The 12802-nt window shown below is 37.2% G+C and overlaps 1 protein-coding gene across 12 annotated transcripts in view; it reads left to right on the top strand.

Moving 5' to 3' along the window:
* The window catches only part of LOC139748644 (uncharacterized), a 321771-nt gene that overhangs the window by 283904 nt on the left and 25065 nt on the right, over window positions 1-12802 (top strand). For 10 of the 12 annotated variants that reach the window (XM_071661886.1, XM_071661876.1, XM_071661887.1 and 7 more), the window contains one exon: window positions 7448-8734. Coding sequence is in view for 1 of the 12 variants with exons in the window: in XM_071661887.1 (XP_071517988.1) it covers window positions 7448-7473 (26 nt within the window). In the remaining 11 variants the exon portion in view is untranslated. Of the gene's footprint in view, window positions 1-7447; window positions 8735-12802 lie in introns of those variants that run through there. The other 2 variants (XR_011712787.1, XR_011712788.1) reach the window with 2 other exon arrangements.

Below are 12802 nucleotides of genomic sequence, written 5' to 3' on the forward strand. Positions count from 1 at the left end.
GGTGGCGTTGTGGTTGAAAAAAGGGCAAATGAAAGTTGGGATGAGGGAATATCAGTAAACTCTAGGGAGACTAAGATAATGTTTTGGAAGGAGGAAAATGATTTGCGAAAAACAAGAGGATTAATGGAGACATTGGTTAAGGGGACAAAAGGGGAAGTGAAGTAAAAACAGGTAGTGATGAAGTGAAGAGGATATTGAGTGAGTATTTTGAAGGACTTTTGAATGTGTTTGATGATAGAGTGGCACATATAAGTTGGTTTGGTCTGGGTGGTGTGCAAAATCAAAATGTCATGGAGAGTAGTTTGGTGAAAAGAAAAGAGGTGGTGAAAGCCCTAGTGAAGAGGAAATGCAGCAAGGCGGCTGGAATGGATGGTATTGTATTTGAATCTATTAAGAAAGGGGGTGATTGTGTTGTTGATTAGTTGGTAAAGATACCCAGTGTATGTATGAATCATGGTGAGGTGCCTGAGGATTGGCGGAATGCATGTATGATGCTATTGTATTAAGGGAAGTGGGATAAAGGTGAATGTTCAAACTACAGAGGTATAAGTTTATCGAGTGTACCTGGTAAGTTGTATGGGTGTATTGATTGAGAGAGTGAAGGCATGTATAGATCATCAGATTAGGGAGGAGCAGTGTGGTTTCAGAAGTGGTAGAGGATGTGTGGATCAGGTGTTTGCTTCTGGGAATATGTGTAAGAAATACTTAGAGAAATGTACAGATTATTATGTGGCATTTATGAACTTGGAGAAAGCCTATGATAGGGGCGATAGAGATGCTTTGTGGAAGTCTTAAGAATATTTGATATGAGACAAAAGCTATGAGAAGTTTTTATCAAGGGTGTAAGGCATGAACCTATTTTATATCATTTTCTTAAATATTCACAATTATTATCATTCAGGTTTCATCCTTCTGGATTGATAACTCGCACTGCTTTCCTGCGGTCTTTGGTACACTCTTTGGATATGCATGCACTACTGTCTACAAAGTTAATTACTTTTACCAAACTATCTTTTTGCATTTATTTGTTTCCAGCGTTCTGCTTATTGTGTTTTCAGTCAATCCTTAACTGTGACAGATCATTAATTTGGTGTGTTTGGTATTCTGTTATGCAACTATTTATTTCTCTTTGATGTGTATCAGATATTTTACTTTTAAATTTTCATCGTCTTTAATACTCACAATCATCCTGGCTGTCAAGCTGTTCATATTTTATTTATATTTACTGGCAATCAGCTGGTGAATAGTTGTAAATGGCAGCTTTGCTCATGTTAGCTGTTAAACACTCAAATTTGACTCTGAATGTTTCTTAATGCACTGATTACTGAGATTGTTTTCTTTTGTTTTTTACACCCTTTTCAGTGCTTTAACTTTTTCTTAGAGTATCTAATAAACCAGACATGTTATTGTATGATGGTCTTTTGTTAAATCAGCATTTCAAGGCACATCCAAGTTGTTCAGATCTTTCACATTAACTGGTTATGTACACTGACTTTTTCAACGAAATTTTGCTCCTGTTTGGCCTCTGAACAGTTCTTTCCATTTCACCGTGTGCTTTTTCAGTAACAAAGTGCATGATGTTAATATTTCTGTCTGTGATGGAGAGCTCACTTAATATGTGCATTGCTAGTGGTGGAAGCGGAGAAAGTGTGTAAGAGTGAATACAGTCGGTTGAACGGGTTTGTCATAAGTAATAGTGTCAGTATCCATGTTGCCACAGGTAAGGATAGGATCTAGCAATGATGGTGTATCAGTCCCTCAGCTTCTCATGTTTTCAGTTACATGTTTAACAGACAATGTTCTTACATATGCCCCAAATGACTTGTTCCTCCATGAATTTCTTTCTTCAATAGAATTTAGATTCTCCCCATCTTTTCCCATAATTAGGTAAATCATAAAGAGAATTGGTTTCTGATAACTGTATACTCACAGAATCTGTGTCTATTGCATACTGCAACTTTGATTATAAAGTGTCCAGTAAATATTTCTTTAAATGATTATTGAATGTTTCGTATATCATATATTTACACTTACTGTATGACAGCAGATAAGACTTGCACCTGCATTAGGTATACAAAAGTCTGTTCAAGTTGCAGTGTGTTCATTCCACAATATATGACCCATATAGTGTATGTACTCTTAAAGCTCTTCAAATTCTATATTATCCAAGGATTATGGACTTCTGTATTTTCTTTGTAAATGAAACCTACCATTATTATAGCATATCATTACTGAAGAGTGCACGGGTCACTGTCACCAGCACCTCTCTGATTGTTCATTATATTTCTTTTGATATTTGTTATGGTTCATTACATGTTTCTGAAGGTTATGTAAGTTATCAACACTACTGGACAGGTCTTTCTTATAGTTACTCTTCCTGTTATGTACTGTTTGAATGGGCCCTCCAGCAGTATTTCGCAAAACTTAATTTTATCCATTTTCAAGACAGCTAATCCCCCTCCCCCCTTGTCATCTTCTCATCTTGTCATTTCCCCCTCTTCGAAAAAATCAGTCATATCTTTTGTCTTTAGTAATTTTGTCCTCACTTTTCTTTTCTTTTGCTTTGTTTTCCTGTATTCATCTCTAGAACTGCAGCTCCTTTCTATTTCCCAACAGTCTATAGACATTAATATACTTTATCATAATTATGAACTTTGTTATATATAGCATTCTTGGCCTCCCTGAGGTAGTAACAGGGCCATTTTGCTGTCTAGCCCTGTGATTCCTATCTTAGGTGCCATAGATATCTTGTAGTGAAGTTATAGAAGTTTTTCTCATAAAGTATTGTAATTAAGTGATGTTTTTCCCGGCTACTTTTTTTTTCTTCAGAAATTTGTTTTTTGAAATCAAAATATGTAGTGGCTCAAATGATAAAGTTTTAAGGAATGTAATAAGGGTTAAGCATATCATGAAATGTGATAAAATTTAGTATATGGTTGCCATGAAATATGGTAAGTGAGTTCAGGAAGTCTTCAGTGTATAAGGTTGAAAACTTGGTCTCGCTGTTTTGATGCCTTCTATTTTTTGCCTCCTGATTGAACTTTTTCTGTCTTGCCCTTCCCTTTTTTTCTGTCTTTGATGAACATTTCATTGGTTTCCTGTTCTCAGCAAGCTTCTTGCCCAGTTGATGTACCTCCTGGCCAAACTTCTTTGATAGGAATTAGCAAATACTTTATGGCTAGGGAATTCCAAACAGCAGTAGTGCTACTGTTAGAACTGGGTTGGGCAGCACTGAACCTGAAGGATGGTGAATTATTGAATTGAAGCTATAGATAAAGATTTTATTCTCTTAGAGGAAAAACAGTTTCGAAAACCTGAAGATTGTTAGGTGGGAGTTTTAAGGAAGTGCAGAGTATCCAAGGATAAATGTATCATGGTGAAGATGTGGCCTGTGAATAAGATAGAAGTCAATGAGATGGACAAAAGCCATCTGTAGGGATTACCTGATAGTTGAACTGCACCAGTACTGAGAGGCATTGCAGCACGAGGTTGACATGTAGTTTGTTTGTTTTTAGGCTGGAAGAAGACCATTGTGCAGCTGAAGAAAAAAAGAGGTAGTAAAGGAAAGATAGAACTCAGAAAACTACTCGAAGCTGTGGACATTCTCAGGATAGAGGAATTTGAAGATACTTGGTAGATACGATCACGAAGCTGTAGACTTCTTTTTTCTTTTAACATTTCCACCTGTAAGAGCCAAGTATACAAATGCTTGAGGAGCTCAGATTCAACTTTGCCATTTTCTCCATCCTCTCATACACACTTACCTTTCATCCAAGGTGGCCATGATTGAAAGAAGCTTTTTGTGCCCTTTTGCCCATTACTTTAAATGAAATTCATCACAGTGCACTCTGAGATCTGTTGCTACCCACCAGTTGGCTAAAATACAGAATTATCGTGCTGCACTTTAAGTTCTCGTGCAGCCCACTTGTTGGCTAAGTCTGACGATTGTGAATCATTTGATTCCTGTCTCATTTAAAATCATCACTTTCATTCATTTACTTATGGTGGATGCTCTTGATTTCTTAAACCTCCCATCTGAGAGTCCATACATTTCCCTGTTTTTTCTCTCTTCAAGGGAGTAAGTTAGCCTCTCTGATTTTATTTTGGTATACAGTCTTAATTTAGTTGCCCCCAATCTATGTTCCACTGCTGCACAAAGGTCTTTCTTAGCTCCAGAATTATTTCTTAATTAGGTCTCTCAAATTCCTTCCATGAGTAATGGGTATTTTACCTGCTTCAAGTGTGTCTCCCTTTTTAGGTTACCCCTGCACTCTTGTTGCCATGGTTTACCTCTGTCATTTTCATCTCTTTAGTCTAGCTTGTAGAATGTATTATATCTGATTCTCTCTCTGCATTGACTTACAGTGTGCTTTAGTTTTATATTGTTACAACAAATATCTGTGATTATTTGTAGAGTTCTGCTCTCAGCCAAGATTTTGTGGCTGAAACTTCAAAAGTTACTGTATTTTGGAGTAAAAATTGGCTTGATCATCTGGTAGCCATTTCAGTTTCCATTTGATAACATACAGTTCATACTTTTTATCACATGACATTGAGCTTCACATTCTTCATTTTGTTTTGCAGAAGCTTTTTTGTCCATACTTTTTCAGAGTTGCTTTCTTTTAAGAAAAAAACATTTTCTCAGATCATGTAATCCTTTTATTGTACATTAAACCACTTATGGGGGGTCCTATAGGTACATATTGCCAACTTTCCTGACTGGTATCATGGGCTTTATTGGCATTTTACCCGAGCTCACACTACCCCAGACGTTCATAGTTTCTTGTTTGTTTAGTTGAGGTCCTACCTTTTGAATTTTTCTCTACCGTCGTACAACCTTTAAACGAATGCTCTCAGCATTCATAGTTTCATCGCTTCGCTCATTCGGTTCAACCACTACTCATAAAGTAAGATTACTATTTTACTTCTTTTGAAACAAGTTTCTTTGATTTCATATAATGTCCTTTGGTTGTTCTGTCATTGTATCATTCACAGGTATGTTCATTGTTGACATCGTCAGATTGGTTTAAAAACATGAAGGTCATCATCTTGTCTCTCATACTCTTCTCTTTTTCATGGAGGACAAATTTATGGCCTTTAACATATCACTGAAGCTTAGCTCTCATAATCTTAACATCATCATTGTTGCCTTCCTCTGGACCTGTATGTGTGTGTGTGTGTGTGTGTATTGCTGTAAAGCAATCGTATATTCATATGATGCATGAATGTGTATGTGTTTGTGTTTTGATATTGGTAAAACTTCAAAAATTTGGATGAAAATTTCATACCTGTGTTTCTCACTCATTCTTCTGAGTTGGCTTGTGTTATGCACTCCCCTTCAGTTCAAAACATTCAACATACAGTCAATAGAATGGTATGGTAAAAGGTTATTATATAATTTTTGTAAACAGTTCTCTTTAACAGGATTATATCTAATATGAAGATTAACAATTATCTACATATTCAGAAAATTGTATAAAATAGGTGAAGTGCTTGGAGGTCTCGTAGTCTCAGAAGTATCAGAATGTTAAAAGTTATGACTTATGAAATGATATGGTAGTTTGTGTTATTCATGTATTTTGGTACACAGTTCTCCTTAGAAGATTCTTACTTAATGAGGAAATTAATTACCATGTACATATTGAGAAAAATGTAAGAGAAAAAAGGTAAAGGAAGTCAGGTGTAACAAAACCCGAAAAACTATATGTTGAAAATACTTGATCTATACCAGAATAACACAGTGTATACTATATGTTGAAAATACTGTATCTATACCAGAATAACACAGTGTGTACTATTGAAATTGCCAGACTTGAGTTAAGTTGAGCTTGTAGAACAATGTTTGATATTAGATAAGTAAAGATTCTTAACCAGTCAAAGAAAAGACAAAGGTAGTTCACCCAAGTGCTCTCACCAGATTGGTATCCCAGGCACCAAAACATGTCGTAAAAACCGAAATTGTAGTGAAAAAAGTATTTGGTAGGTAGTCACCAACCAGGGTATTGGGACGGTTAGTGATGGCTGTGTATTGAGCCAGTGGTTGTCAAGTTGCATCCTTTGGACCAAGGTAGCTGTCTTTTTTCTTTTTCTACCTCTCCCACATGTGGACTGCTGGCATTCTGTCCACAAACATACAGTCTCTCTTCATCACACATCGCACTTAACAACAGTTATCTCACTTCTTGTTCTTCATAATCCTAGATTTTCCTGCTATGACCATTATGTGCTAGTCCTGCCTTTTGGCAAAATGGTAGGAGCACTGGGTAGAAGCAGTAGCAAGAAGTAGTAGGTAGGAACATTAGGCAGTAGCTTTAGGTAGAAGTAGTAGCTTTGTACATTAGGTAGACACTGTAGGTATAACAAGTCGGTAGGAACATTAGGTAGGAGCCTTTGTGAACACTGCATCAGACTTGCTCTCTGCCAGTGGCCTGTTAAGGGTGAGGCACTAAGGACTTAAGAAGCAGAACTGGAGTTCGCCAGTTATGAAGACTTTGCCCCACCTCCTTGATGGAGTTCCCGGAGGGAACAGGCATTAGGGATTGTGATAGAATGCTTTTTTTCCTGTGAAATGGTGAACATAATATAAGAATAATAAACCAAGAAGCAAATGATATAGTGCTTAACTTACCGAAGTAGAAATAAAAGAAAATTGTGGTAGAAGTGTATTGGTAAGATAACTTACCTGTACACTCCCATCTCCAGTAACTGTCTTCTGTGGCATTTTTTCAAGTATATAGATGATTCTTGATACGTTCATCTGGTAAATACCTTCTGAAGAGAAGTATGAAAAATGAATATGAAAAATAAACGTACTGTATCAGTTTATATACTATAATGTGAATTTTTTGAAATGAATACCATCGCTTATATTAGGCTCAGAAGGATAACCCATTTTCTCCTGTAATTTTCTGATCATATATATTAGTTACCAAGTCATGCATCATGTAAGAATCTACTGAAGAAAACTGTGAATAAGTAATAACTGAAATACACAATTTAATGTATCATTTTGTCAGTTTTATGTTGAACGTTTTGAAACTAAAGGGTCATTGGAGCTAGATAAGAATTCCATCACCTTAGCACAATGAAACCCTGAAAATAGCTGGAATAGATTAACAAACTGTATGTGACTGAAATTGTCTTGATTCGTATTCAGATGAGTTAGTACAATAATGTTTGATATCGAAGACATTCATAGTCAATCAGAGTGAATTATTTCTCCAATGGTGCTGTCACCAGATTGATTTATTGGCATATATTACTATATACATAGATGAAATCTAGGTCTCCAAAGTTTGAATTTTTCCAAAATTTATGTCTTTGTGGTTCCAGGTCATTCATATTGTGGAAGTTTTACCAGTAATAGCATTGAATATTACCTAGGAAAATATGTCTATATTGTTATTTATGCTTTATGGTTTTGATATGTATGTTCTCTCTTTTACAGAAGAAACCAAGGCAGAGTCTGCATAACAGGATTTGGTTATAACTTGTCTCAACCCGAGTCAGCTGTGATGTATAGTGCTCAGCAGTGTTTGCTGTAAAAGAAGGATGGATCTCAGTAGTTTTGTGTAAGCATTGGTCAATGACATGTTAGCCTCTAAGGTGGTGGTTGGAACATGAAATGAGTTTGGACTTTTTTTTAATAGTATTTCATAAATTTATAAAGAATTTTTCTATTATATGAGTGATATTTATATATTTTAATTTCAGATGACTTGAACAATGAAAATGCTGTTTCTCAACAGAAAAAAATGTATCAGGCTTGATGGAGTGCCTTGGTATTAGTTTGTGGGTTCTCATAGCCAAGCAGATTAATAAGGTTATAAAGAGGGCTTAGCTTATTTATTGTGAATCAAAGCTTTAATGTGAAGAGATTTATGTGGACCATAGGTGATAACCTTGTTCACAGTACAGGGAGGTAGTCGTATCTATGTTCCTGTTCTCAACTGTTGCAGCTGGAGTATAATGTTGAGTGATTTGCCTTGCTCGGTGATGTATCATTGAAAGTTGGATTTTAGATAAATTGTGTACAGCAGATGTATTAAGTGTACATAAGACATACACACCTTTGTGATACTTAAGGTACTTTTTTATTGTTATCTTTTATAGGATATACCAGAACATTGCTAGTTCTTTTTATTATTGTAAAATGAGCTGTAAAAGAATGTGTTTGTAAGAGTTATGTATATTGTGAGTAGCAAGTGACTGGGTGAATGATGAGACTGAAAGGGAGAGCAAAATGGTCTATTTCAAACCACAAAGTATTTATGAAAATTTGTAATATTTTTTATACAGACTTTAAAATTTTTTACTAATCTTCCTTTTTCTCAAATGAACAAAATGTCTCCTGTAAAGTACAACTTGTACATGGGTTCTTGCATGACCAAGTCAGATCTACCTTACCATGTGTTCAACTCATGACCAAGTCGGATCTACCTTACCATGTGTTCAACTCATGACCAAGTCGGATCTACCTTACCATGTGTTCAACTCATGACCAAGTCGGATCTACCTTACCATGTGTTCAACTCATGACCAAGTCGGATCTACCTTACCATGTGTTCAACTCATGACCAAGTCGGATCTACCTTACCATGTGTTCAGCTCATGACCATGTCAGATCTACCTTACCATGTGTTCAACTCATGACCAAGTCGGATCTACCTTACCATGTGTTAAACTCATGTCAGCTGTAATTTGACTTGTTGATAAATATATTATTTCCAGCATACTACTTCCTGTATATAAAAATGTATTTTTATGTATTATCAGAAACAAAAGATGAAAATTTATGTATTTGAAAGATGTCAACCAATCAGAGTACAGCTTTACATGCTCAAAATAAGGCCTGTTGCCCCATAGGCAAGGCCTAGATTCCTAACTCTTTTTATCTTGGCTCGGTCAAACAGAAGCAACTCCATGGTGTTACTTTTAAACTCGGCTCGAGTGACATAACTTTAGGATTACTGTGATTGACACAGATTAAATGACCTAATATTTAGGAATAGGTAGGTCCTATGCTTACTAAACCTTGGTGTTTTCCCTCAGTGATGCCAGTGCTTGAATAACTTTTTAACTATTGTATACTATCAAAGCAGATTTCCTTGCCATAGCTCTGCCTTCTTGTGCTACTGTAAATCACGTGGTGCTTCAATAATTGGCCAATAATGTACCCTTAAGGATCAGTTGCTACTGATCATTATGTGGTAAGACCTGTGTCGTCAGCAGTAGTTGAGTCTGTTCTGTCAGTTAGTCACTAATAGATTGTAAAGCAAAAACTGAAGAGCCTTCCTTACAGCTCTTGTTTATTAGCAGAGTTGAAGATTACTGAAATTTAGAGGTGCTTTCTGAAAAGTATTATCTGTGTGTATGAGATTCATTCACCGGTTACTAATTGAGTGTGAATGTGAAAGTTTTACAATTTTGGGCCCCTTGATTTTTTTATTTCATAATGTGACCTATGACTATCTTTAACAAAGCTCTTGTCTTCAGGGCAGTACTGTGATCAGTGGCAGGAAAGTGATGGGCTGCTTTAGAGTGCGAAATACCTCTTCATTTATTGACAGTGATACTTCCTTACTGAATGAGACTTTTCATGTGCAGTATAACCATGTGCGGAAGAGGTTACTTTTTTCATACTTGATCACTATGTCCTGTGTTAGCAAGGTAGTGATAAATATATTTTTTTTCATACTCTATCATTGTTTCACGTATTAGGGAGGTAGCTCCAGGAACAGACAAAGAACGGCTGCTACCGCTCTCATCCATTCCCTAGGTGTCATGTTTAACCACAGCTCCCTATCTAAAACCAGACCCAGCAGACCTTTCCATGGTTGTTAATAACACCCATGCTTCAAATGCCCTGGTTCAGTCCATTGACAGCACAGTAACCCTTGTATACTACATTGTTCCAGTTCACTCTGTCATAAGCACACCTTTCACCCTCTTGCATGTTCAGGCCTCGATCACTGAAAATCTTTTTGACTTGTTCAGGCCTCGGTCACTGAAAATCTTTTTGACTTCATCCATTCATCTTCAACTTGGTCTCCCTGTTCTCCTTGTTCCCTCCACTTCTGACACACATCCTCTTTAGTGACCTTTCCTCACTCATTCTTTCCATATTCCCAAACCATTTCAGCACCTTCTTTAGCTCTCTCAACTACATTTTATATTATCACAGTTCTTTCTTACCTATTCATTACTTTATTATCACAATTCTTTCTCACCTGTTCATTACTTACTTGTTATTACCACAGCTTCTTCTTACCCTATCATAACTTAGTCAAAGCCTGTACTCCACATCTTGTTCTTAAACATTTCATATCAACCCATTCACCCTCCTCAACACACCCTTATCTACAATTCATATCTATAATTCATACCTTGCATCCATATAATATTGTTGAGAGTACTATACCTTCAAACAATACTGATTTTGCCCTTCCAGAAAATTATCTCCACACAGTCTTCATTGCTCCCAGGAACCTTCACTCCCTTACCCACCCTGTGACTAATTTTCATGGTCCCATTCGCTGCCATATCCACTCCCAGACATCTAAAACACTTCACTTCCTCTAAGTTGTCTTCATTCAAACTCACATCCCAACTGACCTGTCCCTCAACCCTGGTGAACCTAATAACCTGGCTTTTATTCACACGTATACTCAGCTTCCTCCTTTCACATACTTTTCCAGTCTAAGTCACCAACTTCTGCAGTTTCCCACTTGAATCTGCCACCAAACAATTGTCTCTTCCTAGGTCCTCTCATCCCCTACTAGTCGACTAGTCTGCATATTCACCTCTCCCTTTAAGGCTCTTTTATTTACCTCCCTCACCACCCCATCCATAAACAAATTAAACAACCATGATGACATCACACACCCCTTGTGCAGATCAACCTCCACTTGAAACCATTCACTCTCTTGTGTTTCTAACGGTAAACATACACCCTTGATAAAACTTCTCAATGCTTCTAACAGCTTTCTTTCCATACTGTGTATTCTTAAGACTTTTTATAAGGCATCTTTATGGACCCTATCATATGCTTTTGCCAAAACCATGAATGCCACTGACAAATCCGTCTGTGTCTCTAAATATTTCTCACACACGTTCTTTAAAGCGAACACTTGATCCACACATCCTCTACCACTTATGAAACCACACTGCTCATTCCTGATCTGATGCTCTACATGCCATCACCCTCTCAGTCAGTACCCTCTCATACAATGTAGACAGTACACTCAACAAATTTTAACCTCTTTAGTTTGAACACTCACCTTTATTCCCCTTGCCTTTATACAGTGGCATTGTACATGCCAATCTTCAGGCACCTCATCATGATCTATCCATACACACATCGGAAATCCTTACTTACCAATCAACAACACAGTCACCACCCCCTTCCTTAATACATTCAGCTGCAGCACCTTCCACTTCACTAACTTGCCACATTTTGTCTTACATAGGGCTTTCACCACCTCTTCTGTCTTCACCATACCACTCTCCATTACTCTTACTGTGCATACCACCACAACCCAAACATCCTGCACTTGCCACCTGTCATGAAATGCATTCAACAGTCCTTCAAAATACTCTCTCCATCTCCTCACTTTATCACCACCTGATACCACATCACCTTTTGCCCCCTTTCACTGATATTTCTGTTTATCTTGTTTTTTTTCCTTTTATTAAGCAGCTTCCAGAACATCTTATTCTCCCTCAAGTCTACTGATACTTGCTCACCCCAACTCAAATTTGCCCTCTTTTTCACCCCATGCACCTTTCTCTTGACCTCCTGCCACTTTTTCTTCTACATCCCCAATCATCTGCACCCCTTCCCTGTAAGGACCACACAAACACCTCGTTTTTCTTTTACTAGCAAGTTTACTTCATCATGTCACTACTCACTGCCCTTTCAAATCTGCCCATCTCTCACCTTTCGCATGCCACATGCAACTCTTGCACTTGCTGCATCCCTATTTGAATACATTCCATTCCTCACCTACTCCCTTTGCTTCATTTACTCTTGCCTTTTGCTGTTATACACTTACTGTCTCATGGTATATCTTCACGTAATTTTTTATCCAAGCTTAATTTCACCACCCTTTTCTCATTGATATTGTTTCCTATTTTCCAAAAACCTATATTAATGTTCACTGTTGCTTCCACAGGATAGTGATCAGACATCCCACCAGCTTCCCCCTTCAGCACATTTACATCCAGAAGTTTCTCTTTTATTTCATATCAGTTGATATGTAATCCAGTAATTCCTTGACCGTCTCTCCTACTAACATACATATAATTTTTTATGACCCTCTTTTTAAACTAGGTATTCCCAATATCCAGTTATTTTTCAGCACAGAACTCCACAAGCTGCTCGCCATTTCCATTTACTTTACTGAACACCTCATACCCTCTAGTTATACCTTGCCCTGCCACATTACTCACATTTGGATGTAAAACACCCATCACTAATACTCAGTCTCTTACATCAAAACTACTGACACACTCATTCATTTGCTCGTAAAACACTTGCTTCTCATTATCTTTATTCTCATGGCAAAGTTCTTAAGCATTAATAATCACCTGTATCTTGCCATCCACTTTCAGTTCTACCCACATCATTGAAGCACTCACTTCCTAACATTCTTTCACAAATTCACACACTCCCACAACTGCTTCAGCAGAAGTGCTGTCCATTCCTTAGCTCGTGTTCTCTCACCAACCTAATTTTACTTGTAAGACATTTCAAACTTTTCTTCCCCTTTACCCTTGAGCTTTGTTTCAGAATATCCAGGTC

This window comes from Panulirus ornatus, chromosome 5 (assembly GCF_036320965.1).
Source record: "Panulirus ornatus isolate Po-2019 chromosome 5, ASM3632096v1, whole genome shotgun sequence".
Taxonomy (NCBI): Eukaryota; Metazoa; Arthropoda; class Malacostraca; order Decapoda; family Palinuridae; genus Panulirus; species Panulirus ornatus.